General features: G+C 34.9%; 2 protein-coding genes across 6 annotated transcripts in view; one reads left to right on the forward strand and one right to left on the reverse strand.

Annotated features, from left to right (window-relative positions):
- The window catches only part of LOC123677916 (ABC transporter C family member 10-like), a 68,803-nt gene extending 66,733 nt beyond the window's left edge, over window positions 1-2,070 (forward strand). For all 3 annotated transcript variants that reach the window (XR_006747154.1, XR_006747155.1, XM_045614655.1), the window contains one exon: window positions 1,559-2,070. Coding sequence is in view for 1 of the 3 variants with exons in the window: in XM_045614655.1 (XP_045470611.1) it covers window positions 1,559-1,826 (268 nt within the window). In the remaining 2 variants the exon portion in view is untranslated. The remainder of the gene's footprint in view (window positions 1-1,558) is intronic.
- Window positions 2,071-3,922: 1,852 nt separating this feature from the next.
- LOC123677583 (ATP-binding cassette sub-family C member 4-like) lies at window positions 3,923-19,105 on the reverse strand. Of its 3 annotated transcripts, none has more exons than XM_045614195.1 (18): window positions 18,897-19,105; window positions 18,637-18,721; window positions 17,672-17,782; window positions 17,485-17,619; window positions 17,164-17,368; window positions 16,877-17,102; window positions 16,384-16,540; window positions 15,732-16,138; window positions 13,823-14,334; window positions 12,210-12,338; window positions 11,947-12,149; window positions 11,270-11,703; window positions 9,776-10,006; window positions 9,486-9,716; window positions 8,253-8,548; window positions 7,005-7,250; window positions 5,186-5,346; window positions 3,923-5,077 (listed from the first exon to the last, which is right to left on the reverse strand). In XM_045614195.1, the coding sequence occupies exons 2-18, from the start codon at window positions 18,708-18,710 to the stop codon at window positions 4,810-4,812; spliced, it is 4,026 nt and encodes a 1,341-aa protein (XP_045470151.1). In that variant the 5' UTR covers window positions 18,711-18,721; window positions 18,897-19,105; the 3' UTR covers window positions 3,923-4,809. The 3 variants fall into 3 exon arrangements, with proteins under 3 accessions (XP_045470151.1, XP_045470150.1, XP_045470152.1); XM_045614194.1 differs by having other exon boundaries at window positions 18,901-19,104; XM_045614196.1 differs by lacking the exon at window positions 18,897-19,105 and adding an exon at window positions 18,782-18,829.
- Between the last annotated feature and the right edge of the window lie 414 nt (window positions 19,106-19,519).

Here is a 19,519-nt window from a genome sequence, read left to right on the forward strand (position 1 = left end):
ATTATATACTTACCTATCTCTTGGTCGTAACTCTGAATTTTACAGTTTTCGTAAAAATCGAAGCAAAAAAAAATCATACATTTCGAAATTTGATTTTCCTTCAGAAAAAGGAATACTTACTATCTAATAAATAAACAACTTTTTATTGAGGAAATTGAAACAGAATACAAATTAAAGAAGATGTCCAGATTGTTTATGTTTTGAATAGGAGCTGTTATGAATCGCATCAAAATATCTTCAACTATTTTGTAATTATCACAAAAAAGAAGTTATCTTTGCAACTTCAACCCCCTGTGTCTCCCAAGTAAAAACAATGAACATCCATGTTTGCAGGAAATTTATTAGTACCTACTATGTAGCCTATCAATTTGTTCTTGTTAGATAAATACCATACATACTTTGGGACACTATTCTATTCTAATAGAATTTCGGTCGTTCCAAATAATTCTGTGTCAAAATTAGTAGATATATTGAGCTCTTCTTATTTATGAATTCTGAAAATTCCTTTTATTCACCTGATGAAGCTCAATGTGATAAAACAAATGTTTATGTTTTACTTACTCACTTCAAATCATTATGATTTTCTTAGGAATTCTTAATTCCGACTTAACGTTCAGAAGAGTTCTATCAGAGGCAAAATAAATTTCAATCATTCCAGTGTACGCTCTGAAAAAAACTGAATTGACCTCTTTCATCTAAACTAATAATAATAAAAATAATAATATAGCTTATTCTGTGAAGAAACATCTACAGATATTAACAATTCACGGAGGCGTGAGCCTGTACGTGTGAATGTCAAGTGATATCTCCAATGAGAAGAATATTGGCGATAGCTGCAGTCATCTATCTATATGCGTGATCACTTTAATTTTTCGATATAATTTAGGAGAAAAATGATTTGATTCACTGATATTTCTGAAAAGTACTTTCAAAAAATTATTCCAACTCGAAACTAATACCAGATTTGTTATTTACATTTTCAATTCATTCGAAAAATACGCTGGATAAGTTAAATATGGATTTCACCAATAGTGAATAATACTGGATGCGCCCCTAAAAATCGTATTTACCACTATACCACTGTAAGATCTTGACGTTCGAAATCGGATCAAATTTGATGCTTTCATACCAAAATTGTATTGCGTTGCATTCAATTTGATTGAAAAATGTCAAGTTAAGGTAGACTTTTACCTCAGAATCGTTTTAAAAATTCTAGTGACTTAATGTTATGACATCTACAAACGGAATTTGAAACTAAAATTTAGTTAGACTATATGTCCACAGATGGCACAATGTACGAAAGACTTCCTTTCTACAGCTTTCCGTTGAGAATATGCTTCAATAACGTCATCCAGAAAACAAATTCAATTATTTCAATTGCAATATTAATGGACAGATAACGCCATAGCCGAAATACAGTGTTCCAAAAACTTGTAGAACACAGTATATAATTACTTCTGTAGATGACGCTACTTCGGAACTGTTCGATTTTCAGCAGCAAATATGTATAATTATTAAATAGTCAAAATAACTACTACATGTAGATCTCATTTTTCAGAACTGATGAGTTGATTCAGACGTCCATCAGGAAGAACTTCGCCAATTGCACCGTCCTCACAGTTGCGCACAGATTGAACACCATCATGGACTCGGACAGGGTGATTGTAATGGACGCAGGTCAGCTTAAAGAATTCGCAGCTCCCCACGAACTGCTCCAAAACGAAGGAGGCTTCTTCAGCAAAATGGTTTCAGAAACTGGAAACGAAATGGAGACAAAGTTAAGAAAGATCGCTGAAGAACATTACAAGAAGAAGAAATCGGAATAGAATGCTATTGAATGAAGATTTCAATGAAATTCATCGAATGTGAAGAAGAAATAGTACCACTGATTTAAATACTGATAATTAGGTGGCAAGGGATGAAACAAGACGATTTGAGATGAGGGTATTTCAGCCAAAGTTCGAAATCTTTCTTTCATCCCTTGCCACTCACTATATTATTTATTCATTCAACTTGTAATGAAAATGAGAGTTTGAATGTCTGGACTATTTTCTTCCCGAAAGTGGAAATCAATAATTTTCTTGCCGATGAAATAGATATTCATTAGTTTCCACTTTCTAGAAAAAAAACTGTCCAGATAATCGAGAATGGGTTGATTTCATCCCAGTGACAGTCACATTAGTCTGAAAATGTTTAATCTCGAAAACAACATTGAAACTCGTATTTTCAAAGGTTAAATGAAAATATTTATAAGTACAGTATAATAGTGTAGCTAATTAATTCCGAATCATACTTATTTTTGTACTTATTCTTTATGACAATATCGAAATAGTTTTTCTAAAAGAAAATTTATTTTATAAAAATATTTTCGAATTTGACTATAAAAAACTTAATTTTGTGAATCGTATCAATATATATAAATGCAAACTCTACTTATATACTTGAATACTTGAATACTTGAACTTGTATCGTATTTTACAACAAGGTATTTGCTGTACTACTATAAATACTTATATATACAAAGATTTGTCAGAATAGAGGAAATTTCTTCATTTTCTTCTGTCTGTTCAGTACTAGTGTTTTAAATGCCAAAAATGAATAACTGTTGATGCTGTTACAAAAAATCTTTCTTTGTGAGAAACTTGATTTCATTCTACAGTAACTGTTCGTACTTGAAAATTTTATAAATCAATAAAAAATTTTCTTGATTATCTCTTTGTTTTTCTTTTCTAGTTAAAAAAGTATTTGCCTGCTTAAATGATTCTGAATACCCTTTTCCCAGAGTTAACAGAATATATTGTTAAACATCTATATATGAGCTCTGAATACGGCTTAATTTCCTAATCTTTGCTTTAATTCGAAATTAATTCTAAATCTGCGTTACGTTAGAATAACCACATGTTCGTCACCTAACGGTAGTTTCCTGAACTAATTTTAGTCACCTGTGAGCGAATCTCAAAACTATTTGACAGAAGCCCAGAACTTATTTGAACTACTGGTAGCCTAACCCTTCAATTAACTCTGTCGACTGGTATCGCCCCCTGGTGGCCAAACCCTTGAACTAACTCGATCTACTAGTTTTGCCCCCTGGTGGCCAAACCCTTGAACTAACTCTGTCGACTGGTGTCGCCCCCTGGTGGCCAAACCCTTGAACTAACTCGGTCGACTGGTGTCGCCCCCTGGTGGCCAAACCCATGAACTAACTCTGTCGACTGGTGTCGCCCCCTGGTGGCCAAACCCTTGAACTAACTCTGTCGGCTGGTGCGCCCCCTGGTGGCCGAACCACTGAACTAATTTAATTTGTTGACATAAATCCTCAAGTTTAGTTCAATGGTTTGGCCACCAGGGGGCGCACCAGCCGACAGAGTTAGTTCATGGGTTTGGCCACCAGGGGGCGCACCAGCCGACAGAGTTAGTTCATGGGTTTGGCCACCAGGGGGCGACACTAGTAGACATAGTTAGTTCGAGAGTTTGGCCACCAGGGGGCGACACTAGTAGACATAGTTAGTTCGAGAGTTTGACCACCAGGGGGCGACACTAGTAGACATAGTTAGTTCGAGAGTTTGGCCACCAGGGGGCGACACTAGTCGACCGAGTTAGTTCAAGGGTTTGGCCACCAGAGGGCGGTACTAGTTAATCGAGTTAGTTCAATGGTTTGGCCACCGGAGGGCGACACCAGTAGTTCCAATTTGTTCAGGGGTTTGATTTTGAGTTTCGTTCACAGGTGACTATATTTAGTTCAGGAAACTGCCGTTAGGTGACGAGCATGCGGTTATTCCAACGTAACGCAGATTTAGAATTAATTCCGAAATGAAGCAAAGATTAGGAAATGTAGCTGTATTCAGTTATCTCTGCGAAAAGGGTATTCAGAATCATTTTAGCAGGCAAATACTTTTTTAACTAGAAAAGAAAAACAAAGAGATAATCAAGAACATTTTTTATTGAGTTATAAAATTTTCAAGTAGAAACAGTTACTGTAGAATGAAATCAACTTTCTCACAAAGAAAGATTTTTTGTAACAGCATCAACAGTTATTCATTTTTGGCATCTAAAACACTGGTACTAAACAGACAGAAGAAAATGAAGAAATTTCCTCTAATCTGACAAATCTTTGTATATATAAATATTTATATAAGTAGCACAGCAAATACCTTGTTGTAAAATACGATACAAGTTTAAGTATTGTATATAAGTAGAGTTTGCATATATATATCATGATACGATTCACAAAATTAAGTTATCTTTCGTCAAATTCGAAAATATTTTTATAAAAATACATTCAATAAATTTTCTTTTAGAAAAACTATTTCGATATTGTCATAAAGAATAAGTACAAAAATAAGTATGATTCGGAATTAATTAGCTACACTATTATACTGTAATTATAAATATTTTCATTTAACCTTTGAAAATACGAGTTTCAATGTTGTTTTCGAGATTTAAACAATTTCAGACTAATGTGACTGTCACTGGGATGAAATCGACCCATTCTCGATTATCTGGACCGTTTTTTTTCTAGAAAGTGGAAAATATGAATATCTATTTCATCGGCAAGAAAATTATTGATTTCCACTTTCGGGAAGAAAATAGTCCAGACATTCAAACTCTCATTTTCATTACAAGTTGAATGAATAAATAATATAGTGAGTGGCAAGGGATGAAAGAAAGATTTCGAACTTTGGCTGAAATACCCTCATCTCAAATCGTCTTGTTTCATCCCTTGCCACCTAATTATCAGTATTTAAATCAGTGGTACTATTTCTTCTTCACATTCGATGAATTTCATTGAAATCTTCATTCAATAGCATTCTATTCCGATTTCTTCTTCTTGTAATGTTCTTCAGCGATCTTCCTTAACTTTGTCTCCATTTCGTTTCCAGTTTCTGCAACCATTTTGCTGAAGAAGCCTCCTTCGTTTTGGAGCAGTTCGTGGGGAGCTGCGAATTCTTTAAGCTGACCTGCGTCCATTACAATCACCCTGTCCGAGTCCATGATGGTGTTCAATCTGTGCGCAACTGTGAGGACGGTGCAATTGGCGAAGTTCTTCCTGATGGACGTCTGAATCAACGCATCAGTTCTGAAAAATGAGATGTTCATGTATTAGGTTGCATTATTTTGACTATGTAATAATTATATTTCAATAATACAATTCTGTGTTTGATAAATAAATAAATAAAAATCTCACTGTGGATCAACATTTGCTGTAGCTTCATCCATAACCAATATCCTATTATTCCTGACTATCGCTCTGGCTAAACATAACAACTGACGTTGGCCGGCACTGAAATTTGAACCTCCCTCACTAACTTTCATGTCCAAGTTTTCTACGGCATTTTTCAATTCAACCTGAAAAATCAGTCTGTTAAGTCTCATGTTGTGTGACAAGGGATGAAATAAGACAATTTCAATTGGGGGTGATGTTGCCTTCCTGTCTGTCTGAAATTGTTTTCCTCCATCCTTTGTCACCCACAATATCTTTCATATAAGTTGGCAGTAGTTCAAATGATCAGAATTAAAAAAGGCTCTTTTAGAAAGTTTCTTCTACTAATTTACCTCAAGAAAAGACTTACAATAGAAAGCTTTTCTAATTCTGATCATTTGAACTACTATCAACCTATATAGAAAATATTGTGGGTGACAAGGAATAAAAGACAATTTCAATTGAGAGTGATGTTCTCTGCCCCATATATAGTCTTCTTTCATTAGTTGTCACCCACAATATCCTTCATATATATTACTAGTAGGTCAAATAATCAGAATTGAAAAAGCTTCGCATAGTAAGTGTCTTCTTGGAATGAAATAGTTTCAATAGTGGAGTCACAATTGGATAGTATTATGCAACAATCATGTAAGCCACAACTTGTCTAGAAGTTGTGGGTTACACGATTGGTTGCATAATAGTGTAAATGTATTTGGGACCAAGAGCACTCTGAGAAAAGTAAAATCTCACTTTATGTGTCAAAATTATAAAAAAATATTTCAAAGGACACTATTATATTGTAATCATTTATAAAGATCCTATATAACTTGTCTCTGAAAGTACCCTTAGATCAAAATTCAGAAGCTTCTTATAGTAGGTTTCTTCTGTCGAATATCATATTGTGGGACAAGGTATGAAAAAAGATGATTTCAATTGGGGATGAGGTTGCTTGCCAGCCTGTATCACCTGAAGTTTGAAATTTGTTTTTTCATCCCTTGTCACAAACAATATTTTTCATATAGATTGACAGTAGGTCAAATGATCAAAAATAAAGAAGCTTCTTTTTGTAGTAATTCTCCTCTCCAGATAAAATAGTTTTGAGACTAGTCATAAAGGAGCTGAAAGCATTCTCAGACAGTGCTCTTAGGCCCAAATAAACTTGACTATTTTATCTCAAATGGACATTTACCATTAGATTGGGATATGAAAGGTCTTCATGAATTATTGTAATATAGCTTTGTATTGATTTTTTCTAATTTTGACATATAAGTGACTTATCTGGAGTTTGAGAACAGTTCACAACATTTGGTACACAATTTTTGATTGACAACTTTCAACAAAAAATGTTAACAAAAAAAAATGGTGGTTAACGAAAAGCGGTGAAGAGCTTTTCAAAGGCTACTAAGATATTAAAATTGGCTTATAAAGATCCCTATATGACCTGAATTAAAAATGGTAGTTCAAATGTCTGAAGCTGATCAAATCTGGATAATTGTTTGACGTTTTACTACCAACAAAATTGGAAATTAACAGTAAGAGGATTTTGTACCTTGTTCGGTTCCACAATGTAATCCTCAAATTTTCAATTTCAAATTTTATTGTTGGTAAAAACATAGAAATTATAAAACTTATTCAAATTGGTCAACTACCAAATTGTATGAGCTAAAACAGTTCGATATTATCATTAACTGTTAATTGACAGTAGCTCTGGTGTAAAATCATCTAGTTACGATCTGCTCAACAGTCATTAAAACAACCTCAAAATCCATTTTATACGAAAAGGAATAATCCAAATCACACTCACGTTTTCGAGAGCCTTCCACAAATTCTGATCGTCGTTCTTCTTGAACGGATCCAGGTTGTACCGAACGCTCTCGGAGAACAAGGTAGGCTCTTGAGGAATGATGGAGATTTTGCTCCTCAAGTCCGTCAGACCCACTTTGAAGATGTCGACACCGTCGATCTCTATGGAACCTTCAGTGGGCGCCAGCCTGAAGAGGGCGGATATGAGGGTCGATTTTCCAGCTCCGGTTCTTCCTACGATACCGATCTGAAAGTCGGGGTAAGGATGACCTCCCAATCCGGTCGTTCTATAGGGTGTTTTTTTTCGAGGTATATAACTTTAAGTTAGCATTACTGTTCAAGATGGCGACCGATTTAACAGCTGTCAAGTGATTTGTTCTCAGTTTGGTTTGGCAATCCATCATGAATAGACTCACGCCTGAACAACGCTTGCAAATAGTGAAATTTTATTTCGGAAATAATGGTTCTGTGCGGAATTCGTATCGCGCACTACGTCCATTTTATTTTGTTTAGCGATGAAGCGCACTTCTGGTTGAATGGCTACGTCAACAAACAAAACTGCCGCATTTGGAGTGAAGCTAATCCTCAAGTGTATGTCGAAACACCGTTACATCCAGAAAAACTGACTGTTTGGTGCACTTTATGGGCTGGTGGAATCATTGGTCCGTACTTCTTCAAAAACGATGATGGCCAGAACGTTACAGTCAATGGTGATCGGTATAGAGCCATGATTACTAACTTTTTCATTCCTGAATTGAACAGCCATGATGTCCAGGAGCTGTGGTTCCAACAAGACGGCGCAACATGTCACACAGCTCGTGCCACAATCGATTTATTGAAAGACACGTGTGGTCACCGCCTAATTTCACGTTTTGGACCTGTGAATTGGCCTCCAAGATCTTGTGATTTAACACCGCTAGACTACTTTCTGTGAGGCTATGTAAAGTCATTGGTCTATGCGGATAAGCCACAAACCCTTGACCATTTGGAAGACAACATTCGCCGTGTTATTGCCGATATGCGGCCACAAATGTTGGAAAAAGTCATCGAAAATTGGACGTCCAGATTGGACTACATCCGAGCCAGCCGTGGCGGTCATATGCCAGAAATCATATTTAAAATGTAATGCCACAAGATTATCTTGCGGATAAATAAAATTCATGCCAATCAAATAATCCATCGTCGTTTTATTGCAATTCAAAGTTGTATAGCTCTAAAAAAACACCCTTTACATTCAATCGATTCTTACCTTTTCTCCGGGTTCGATTTCCAACGTGAGATTCTTCAATACCGGTTCCTCTTCCGGTACGTACCGCAGGTAGACGTTCTTGAAGGTGATCCTACCCACTTCCGGCCAGTCTCTGGGCGGCAGATTTCCAGGTAACGAGGCGAATGGTCCCTCCTTATCGATTTTCGTATACTGCAAAACCCTTTCGACGCTCGTCATGTGACTTGACACTTCGGCCGTGTTCCTGATTCCGTACTGTAGCATACCGATGATTATCAAACTTTGCGATATGACCAACCCGACATCGCCTGGCAGAGCTAAAATTTTGGAAAGTTAGTTTCACAATGAAATATACACGAAAAAGAGTAGATGAACAGAATATAAAACACGCAATTTGACCCAAGAGTGGTCGTTGATAATGGAGTTATGAATGCTAATAGGTATATAAGGAACATTCTTGAAGAGCATGTAATGCCATTTGCCCCATACATTGGTGAAAATTTCATTTTTATGGACGATAATGCCAGACCCCATCGTGCGCGCATCGTTCAGGAGTACCTTGAAGAGGTTGAAGTCTCTCGAATGGAATGGCCAGCAAGAAATCCAGATCTCAATCCGATTGAGCAGGTTTGGGACAACCTCAATAGAAGGCTGAGAAGTTCAGAAAATCATCCAGCTACTCTTAATGATTTAGGAATCCAACTCAGAGAAATCTGGGAAGGATTAGATCAGAACATTTTAAGATCACTCATTTTGAGTATGAACCGTCGTTGCCAAGCTGTAATTAACGCAAGGGGTGGAAATATCAAGTATTAAATCACTTATCAGCATTCCAGTATTTTGAAAATTGTTTATTTCTCTTCTTTCACATAAGATTCGGTGAAATCCTGAATTTTTCTTCCATTTAATGTGTCTTGTTTCGTTCAAAACCTTCCCGAGAGAACATAAGAAATAAGTTATAAAGTCAATGTAGAGTTAACTTTCATTAAAATTGAGATTTTCAGAATGTGCGTTAATTTTTTTGCGCAGTGTATTTGGCAGGTTTATATGCCTCCCATAAATTTCACAGCATCTGCCTTGTTGAATGATCTATTGAGATTATTGCCAACAAATTGAAGAGTATTGTGAAAAAAATTCCCAAATATATCGAAAGCGTTACCAAAAATAATTTCTTATTAAAATCGGTCTCTTTAGTCTTTGTCCAGTGTAGTAAAAACAATTCGTTAAATTTCCGATATAAATGTCTCATCTTACCTTGATCGTTAAGAAGAAACTGCACAGTAGCGATAACCAGGAATATAATAGAAACCATATCCAAGTAAAAGCCGAAAGCCTCAAACGCCGCTATGAATAAGTACCAAGTAGAGGTGTGCTGATCCTGAATCGTGTCGAATTCTCTCTTCACCATATCTTCGGCGTTGGCTGATCTGATGGTGGGTAGGCCATCTAAAGAGGCGGCGACGTATGAAAACACCGGCGCTTTAGCTGGAAAAGAATATCGAATTGTTAGACGTGGAAGGCGAATATATCGGCCAATAGCATACTTGTTCCTTCCAGTCTCTTAACATCCTGGGCTGCTTTCATGAAGATCGCTCTGAACCAGCTCAAAACGGCCCCAAGAATAAGTGTAGGGAATATCATCCACCAGGATTTGATGAAGGTCATACTGAGGATGCCAGCAGCCACCAAAAAGACCTGAAGCGCCATCAGGGTAGCGTAAGGTAAAAGTTCGTCGATAGAACCCATATCTTTGGAAAACCGATTCAGAATCCTTCCTGCAATAAACACAGATTCAGTTATAACTCAGGATTCCTCAAGATACCTAGCCAGTTTTGCTGGCGGCACTGAAAAATAACTAAAACTAATCACGAGCCATAAGTGTCATCTATGTGGCTCACCCATTGCAAGGATGGCTAATTCGTTTTTAACGACCCTGTAAAACGCCTTTATAATATTCTGAACTCTTACCTGAGAGGTTGAGTTAGAAAAGAATTGGAAACAAAGATATTTTTAGTCAGAAATTAGCCTTAGGCAAGTTCACTTTGAACTTTTTCTAATTCCCTTTCGTGTTGTTAGTTATATCTCTATCTAGCTGTGATAATAATTCAAAAGGAATAAATTCTTTTTGAAAACAGTCGAATGTGTATATCTATAAAATCAAACTAAATAAAATAATTGATAAATTAGGCTGGCTGCCCCAAAAAATTCCTAAAATTAATTTCGAGCCACAAGTGGCATCAATGTGATTCACCCTTTACAAAAATGACTAATCACTTTTAAATCAGTGTAAAACGCCTTCATAATCTTCTTAACTCTCACCTGAGGGATAAAGTTAAAAAAGAATTGAATAAAAGTAATTTTTAGTCAGAAATTAGTCTTAGGCAAGTTCACATTGAACTTTTTCTAATTTCCTTTAGAGTAGTTGGTCATCTTTCAAGCGGTGATTAAACGGAATGAATTCTTTCAAAAAACAATCCAATGTGTATAAATATAAAATTAAACTAAATAAAATAATTGATAAATTAGGCTGGCTGCGCCAAAAAATACCTAAAATTAATTTCGAGCCACAAGTGCCATCAATGTGATTCACCCTTTACAAAGATGAATAATCACTTTCAAATCAGTGTAAAACGCCTTCATAATCTTCTTAACTCTCACCTGAGAGGTAAAGTTAAAAAAAGAATTGATTAAAGTAATTTTTAGTCAGAAATTAGTTTTAGGCAAATTCACATTGAACTTTTTCTAATTTCCTTTAGAGTAGTTGGTTATCTCTCAAGCGGGGATTAAAAGGAATGAATTCTTTAAAAAAAAACAGTCAAATGTGTATAAATATGAAATTGAACTAAACAAAATAATTGATAAACTTGTATGTACCGAAAAATACCTAAAAAATTGATCTCGAGACATAAGTGTCATCTATGTGACTCTTCCTTCACAAAGATGGCTAATCGCTCCCAAAGAACAATGTAAACATTTTTCTGGACCATAATGTCCCTTTTGAATCACCCTGTAGAACACCAATAACTCTTAACTCTTACCTGAGGGGTTCGTGTCGAAGAATCTCATGGTAGCTTGTAAGACATTGGTGAAAATCATATTGTGCAAATTGGTCGATGCATTCATGCAGATCTTGTAGAACAGGAGAGATCTCAATGACGTCAAAATGATGGCCAGCAATATGAACGCAGTATAGATTTCGATATATTCGTTATTGGTCCAAGTGGTCCAGTCGTTGAAAATAAAATGTGTTGAAGGATTTGTTGTCGATTCGTAAAAGTTTTCCGCCGTAACGTTGCCTAGCAAGTCAGCAAAATCTGTTGCAGTGGTTTCCAAATATTCCGTTGAATTGGGGATAATGGTAGTGTCTGCAGACATTGACGTTAAAGTAGTAGGTACTGTCCAATCTGTAGACATTGACATTTCAGTAGCGGATGCTGTCAAATCTACCTTCAGTTTGGCAACGTTATTCGTCCTGTAAAGAATACGAATATTGTCTTCCGATATTCTCTTGAATTGTTTAAATATTAAATTAAAATCACTGATAAATTTCTCACAAAAAAAAATTGATTTATCTGATCTAAATATCAAAAATGAAACAGAAAATTAGTAACTTTTGAAATATCTTTCTCTAATTCTGGTGTACAGACATTTTTTTGATATTTTCGATATTGAATTACGATCTTAATATCAGAATTAATATCAAGAATCAACTCACCAGAAAGTAACCCATAGATCGCCGCCATTGCAAGCCATTTGGGCCAGCAAAAACAGAATAATTTCCACAAAAAGGACAAAGGTGCTTGCACCGGCTCTATAATAATCTTTGTAAACCGAAAATGCCATCGAACCCCTTTCTATAAGTTCTTGTGTCTCTTTTGGCTCTTCGCCAGCTTCTTCTTCTTCTCCAAGGCCGAAAGACTGAAAAGTTTCAACGGATCAAAATATGACACCCTGGTTAATAGAAATTATTGAAGGTACCTTCAAGGAATATGTAGATTTCGTTTTGATGGGTTTTTCTGCAGGAGCGTCTGTGGTACTTGTCTTCCTCAAAAGTTTCAATTCATCAGATGAGAGCTGTGACGGTCGTATGAATTTTTCGACTATTCCCTGTAAATGTTTGATTATTTATTTAATGTTTGATTATTTATTTAAATATCAAGAAAATTTTCATTGAGAAACATTGCAGTGGTCCAGTAAAACATTAAAATGATGATATACTGGATGTTCAATTTGAAATAAAGAAAATTCCTGGCTGGCTGCACCCAAAAATACCTTAAACTAATTAGGAGCCATAAGTGTCATCTATGTGATTCACCCTTTACAAAGATGGTTAATCCCTTTTAAATCACAGTAAAACGCTGTTATAATTTTCTTAACTCTCACCTGAGGGGTTAAGTTCGAAAAGAATTGGAAGCATAGTAATTTTTAGTCAGAAATTAGCTTTAGGCAAGTTCACTTTGAATTTTTTAGTAGTTGTGATGATAATTCAAAAGGAATAAATTCTTTTTGGAAACAGTCAAATATGACGAACAATTATATTAAGTCAAATTATAGATTTACACTAGTACAGGATGTGCATAGTCATAACACCCGAGATAGAGGTACCATCAGAAGTGAACTCAGGTTTACAAGGAAAGCCCAGGACTCCCCAATTTACCGAGCAATAGAAGCATTTAACCAAATACCACCAGAAATAAAGTATATAAGATCTAAAAAAAACTTTAATATTAAGCTTAAGTTGTACCTGAAAGATTTATTTTGTTTAGTTTAACTTTGTTGTTGTTTTGAATATTATGTAGTATTATTTTTTTGTATATTGTTAAATAGGCCTTGTCACCAGTACTTGTACTGTATTAGAGGTCAAGAATAAAGTAGTAAATAAATAAATGAATAAATATATATTTGAGTGTTTCCCGATTAAATATGCTAATTTGAATATGTGGAATCCGATATTTTTCCTAATTGTCGAATTTATTTTAAGCAGAATATTTATTATTTTCTGTATCTATCTGCTGGAATCCAAGGTTCTCCAAGGCTATCCTAGTGTCATCGGTTGTTTCACGTCGTTTGAGCGCTTGAAGTTTGTTTTCTGAATTTCTGAAGATTTATTTTATTTAGTTTAAAGTTGTTCTTGTTTTGAATATTTTATAGTATTTTACGATTATATTTCCTTGTCACCAGTTCCTGTACTGTATTAGAGGTCAAGAATAAAGAAGTAAATAAATAAATAAATGTATAACTATGAAATTAAACTAAATGAAAGAATTGATAAATTTGCTGCACCGAAAAATATCTAAAATCAATCATTAGCCATAAGTGTCATCTATGTGATGCACTCCCAAGAAATACAGCTTGCAAATTTCTGTGGACCCTAATATCACTTTTATCAGCGTGGGGTAAAAAACAAGGTTGTGACCCTTCCACGAAAAACTAAACAATGAGATAATTTCTATTTCTTCCCAGACTAGAGATATGAATTTCGGAATAACGAATAGATTTGACAGTTTCCAAAAAAAAAATTATTTATTCATTTGAAAAATTATTACTTCTTTAATATCACAGTATAAGAAATATTGCAGTAATTCACTCACATTATTGAGGACCAGTATGAAGTCGGCATGATTCAGGAACTGTATCTGGTGGGTGACCAAAATTCTAGTCTTATCGTGTAAATGCTGAAGGATGCACTTCTCCACCAAATGTTTGGCCACGTGCGGATCCACCGCCGATAGGGGATCGTCGAACATATATATGTCGGCATCTCTGTACACCGCCCTCGCCAAATTGATCCTGGCCCGTTGACCGCCGCTCAAGGACACGCCACGTTCTCCCACGTTAGTCTTGTCCCCGAACGGGAACAGTTCGAAGTCCCTCTGCAGGGCGCACGCCTTCACCACCCTGTAGTATTTGTCCTTGTAGAAGGGTTGGCCGAACAGGATGTTGTTTCTTACGTTCGACGCGAACAGCCAAGCCTCTTGGGAGGCGTAGGAGATGTTGCCCCCTACCTGCATTTTTCCGGAACTTAAGGACATTTCTCTCAGGAGTAGCTGGAGAATGGAACTTTTACCGGAACCGACGTTTCCTACTATGCAACAGAGGCTGCCTGAAAATCAAATAGGAGAGTTTTTTCAAGACAAAGTATCCGTATTTTAGGCTTTAGAATACGATTATAAAGTAAAGGCATCTATTTAAGAATCACTTTGTAAAGGGTGTTTTTTTTTCGAGGTATATAACTTTAAGTTGGCATAACTGTTCAAGATGGCGATCGATTAAACAGCTGTCAAGTGATTTATTCTCAATTTGGTTTGGCAATTCATCATAAATAGACTCACGCCTGAACAACGCTTGCAAATAGTGCAATTTAATTTAGAAAATAATGGTTCTGTGCGGAATAAGTATCGCGCACTACGTCCATTTTATTTTGTTTAGCGATGATGCGCACTTCTGGTTGAATGGCTACGTCAACAAACAAAACTGCCGCATTTGGAGTGAAGCTAATCCTCAAGTGTATGTCGAAACACCGTTACATCCAGAAAAACTGACTGTTTGGTGCGCTTTATGGGCTGGTGGAATCATTGGTCCGTACTTCTTCAAAAACGATGATGGCCAGAACGTTACAGTCAATGGTGATCGGTATAGAGCCATGATTACTAACTTTTTTATTCCTAAATTGAACAATCATGATGTCCAGAAGCAGGAGCTGTGGTTCCAACAAGACGGCGCAACATGACACACATCGTGCCACAATCAATTTATTGAAAGACACGTTTGGTGACCGCCTAATTTCACGTTTTGGACCTGTGAATTGGCCTCCAAGATCTTGTGATTTAACACCACTAGACTACTTTCTGTGGAGATATGTAAAGTCATTGGTCTATGCAAAGTCATTGGTCTATGCGGATAAGCCACAAACCCTTGACCATTTGGAAGACAACATTCGCCGTGTTATTGCCGATAATCGATAAATCCATTGTTGTTTTATTGCAATTTAAAGTTCTATAGCTCTAAAAAAAACACCCTTTATATCAGTGTCAAATCATGAAAGAAGGGCATTCTGCATTACAATTTGTCTATTTTGAATTAAATCGATCTGTACATTGAAATTTTCATTTTTCAATTAATCTTGTTGACCCAAACTCGAAACCCGACAAAAACTCCGTCTTTTTTTGAAACTTAACATTTCTTGTCCTCTTCTTGCAAATAATCACAAAAAATGTTATTATTATTATCATAATTACATGTTTTTCTTGTGTAGTTACATAGCTGAATTGTTGGATAACTCACTTTATGGTTAAACTTCATTTACACAAAAAATTTCATTGAAACCTGACGGATTAATTCAGATATATTTAAATTTTGTAAATTTTTTTTACCCATTAACAAACTTAGTCTTAGATATTCACATCCAGAACCTGCTCTGAAAATAGGCCAGACATTGGCCAAAATTATTTCCCTGGAGCAAGCGCCAAATAAATCAATGAATATATAATCGGCACTTACCAGGTTTTAGTTCAAACGATACATCGACTAACGTATCAATAATTGGATTTGGTGTCCAGCTCGCATGAACATTCTCCAATTTGACGGATCCAGGTTGATATCCATCACCACCCAGCTTTTTAGGTATTTCCGGTCTTTCGCTTTTCGTCAGAAACTCCTCTATGCGGAATATTGAAGTTTTGGTTTCAGCATAGCTCGACAAGGCCATCGGAAACATTATGCAAATATATAACTGCAGGGTGTTGATTATTTGAGACATTGAAAAGACGACACCTCCATTGAGCTCATTGCCTAGTAAAACGTATATTACTACTATAATGTACAGTGTGAATCTTTCAGTGAATACCATTATTGCGGCGGATATTCCCTTTATGTAAGATGTTTTCGTTACTACTGTGATTTCATACCTGAAAAATTTATAGGTGAATCATAATTTCCTCATATTGAATAATTTTGTAATTTGCTGTTATAAAATCATTTTTTCATAAGCACATCTTGTGAAAAATTTACAATAATAAAGGCAAAGACTTCATGAAATAAGCCAAAATACTATACTTCTTATTCCTCGAGACACAAATAAATAGTCAACATATTTTACCTAAATTTTAATTCTGAAAAAAGTTCTCGACTTGAAATAATGCAGAATACTCACTTTCTAAGTAAGGCAACCATTTTTTCAAAAGGTTTTTCCCAGGCATACATTTTAATAACTTGAATTCCTGTTATGATTTCATTCATCAGTTTAACTCTTTTATCTGTTCTTAATGCAACCTTGAATCTCAATTTTCCTTGAAGTTTTGAAAGAGTACCTGAAAAAACCAAAATTCATCATCATTGTGAAGAATTTGAATTCAAAATGGCGTATTTCAGAAATAAGATGTAGAAGATCACAGATTACAGATAATATTATCCGTTATCTGTGTTGCAGATTACAGAATTCGCTGGTTTCACAAAACTTCATTGTTATTAGTATCGAATAATTTCTGTGGTCAATTTCAATTTATTCTTTGAGCCATCATAGATTTCAGACAAAATAATCATAGATTGTTGGCAGTATCGAAGTTCTTTGAAACCATTTGACAGTTAATTACAATTTTACGCTTGCAAATTCCAAGAAAACCATACAAAATGTAATACTGACTAACCTTGGATAGGAACAGCTTGAAAGATCATTGCCCCAATTCCAGCAAATGCTGCCACACCAACATAGTTATACATAACATAAGTACCAATGGTAGCTTGAATAGGCATAATGAAAATATTTGGTAAATTTCCTACAGCTTGGTCGAATCTGTTGACATCATTTGATAATAGATTTACCAATTTACCAACATCAGTGTCGTCTAAAGATATCTTGTCCAGTTTCAGCACCTAAAACGAAAATTTCGGTAATTGGTTGTTATTGAATTGACTCTTAGTTGAATTCCCTCACCTTCCTATATATCAACGATGAGCAAGCGATTCTTATTCTCATACCAATTCTACTAGCATATAGATTGCAATGATGGTTAATAACGCAATTTAAGAAAGACATCCCTATAACACCAGCTCCAAGATACCATCCTTTTTCGTTATTTCTGGGTGGTAATGTATCGAAAAAGTTGATGAATTCTTTAAGAACCTGCGGCATAAAAAATCTACAAGAAAAATTCATTGATATAGTAATAAGTTATAACACTTGAATTGATGGCAATTAGACTGTTTTTTATTCTCATAAAAAACCTAAATGTGAAAATTTCACATGAGTACTTACGTGAACATGATAGCTCTGATGAGACTAAAGATTGCAATAACAATATAGGGCTTCCAAAAGGTCTTTTCGATAACTTTTAGCAAACTGGGTTTCTTTTTACTCTTTTCCTTCATCTTCAATTCCTTCAACCAATTCCTTAGAAAAATACTTTCAGTGACTGAGAATAATATTGAATGAATGAAATTACCTCTCCAAGACATCTGTCAAGTCTTCGCTTGTATCCGTTGTAACTGTGTTGAAGACATCTTTTATTTCTAAGTCATGAGTATATCCATATTTGAAGAAGGGCAAAAGCCAACTGCAATAAAAAATGATTCAGTGATTGTATTCCCAAAGAGAAATATTTTTTATAAGAACCTCTTAAATTTGAGTCTAATTAGCTTACAATAATAAATATAAATATGGTCTACTATCTACTTATCGCAGGTTTGGAAACAGAAAATTTTAATAAGAATTGATAATTGATGATTTAAGATGGTCAATTTCGAAATTTTATGCGAGTATTGGTGAAAAGTGGTAAAGAACATTTCAAAGACCTCTACAATTGTTACAATAATTTATAAAGTCCCTGTACATCAGAAAGGACAAACAAAATTATTTATATTTGGGTAACAAATATACCTAAGATCATGTGGTATTTTGTTTGATCCTAGCACTTATTAAGTCAATATTATATTTCATTATGCCAGTTGGTGAGTAATCTACATGAAATGAATTCCCGTTTATAATTAAACAATGATAATGATACCATTATTACCAAATAATACTGAAAGTTTCCTGGCCTAAGTCTTACAAAGTTATTTTGGGAAGTTGTACTATGATTAAATATTTGCAATTACCGCTGATATGATTTTTTATACAACAAATATTTTTATATATGCACCGGGAATTAAATTTAGATCCATTGCAAACAGTTATAATTGAAGGATTTAAAAGTAATTCTTTCAAGTTTGTTAAACTCAAATAAATAGTATCTTCACAACTACCATTGATTTCAACAATTCATTGAAGTGTTATTGTAAGCTAGGATTTTGTTAAATATACTCAACGATAGCACGACAATAAACAAACATGTTGACTAATATTTATATTGGTTCAACAGTGGAGATTTCTTTCAAATGTAAATATTAACAGAGATATTTATTAACTTACCAGAAGAATAACCTGGAGACCGGGTTAGCTTTGTTTTCTGGACTAGGATTATCATACTTTTTGGTTGTATCCATTATAATTTATTCTGAAAAGTGAATATTCATGAACGAATTCAAAATTTAACCCTTCCGAAAGCCCAACTGACTATTTGGCCATCGCGCTCATCTCTAAAGATTAACCCCAATTTGAACTCTGACGTATGATGATCATAGAATGCGATAGTAGGCCGATACAAATCTTATTAGAAAACATAACTTTACCTACTTCATAAACGGTTTTGTCCTTGCTTTTTCTTACTGAAAGCAAATGATGTGCCTCCAGCTCAATGAATGGAATTATCACTGCACTAACACCATTTATTTGATGAATACCAATTAAACCAATCAAATAGTATCCATTTCTGAATGTGCAAACTCATCATCCATATGAACTTTATTGGGGAATACTCGAGGATTATCTGATAGTGGAATATATGATCAATTATTTGTTTTCCAAATATCGATAAGAGGTATAACCTTGATTCGTGGTAAAATATCTATTACGCGAAAATCGTTCTATTGATAAAATTGATAAGTACTAAACTAGCTACGTTACCTGGTATTGCGAAATATTATTTTAAGCGCCGGATTTGAATGGAGCATTATATCATTTTTCACCTAATCATTTAAGTTAGTCATCTAGCGTTCCAAGATTATACTATTGACTATTGAGTTACTATTGAAATATTGATGAACTGTTAACCCATTATTGATTGAATTTATTATAACTGAGTTGCCAATTATTGCAAAGTTCTTGAAATTTCATTCAATTTGATTGTTTTACTCTAACTTTTCAACCTCATATATTACTTCATCAAACAAGTAATCGGAATAGGTCAATGAAA

Source organism: Harmonia axyridis, chromosome 4 (assembly GCF_914767665.1).
Source record: "Harmonia axyridis chromosome 4, icHarAxyr1.1, whole genome shotgun sequence".
NCBI classification, from domain to species: domain Eukaryota; kingdom Metazoa; phylum Arthropoda; class Insecta; order Coleoptera; family Coccinellidae; genus Harmonia; species Harmonia axyridis.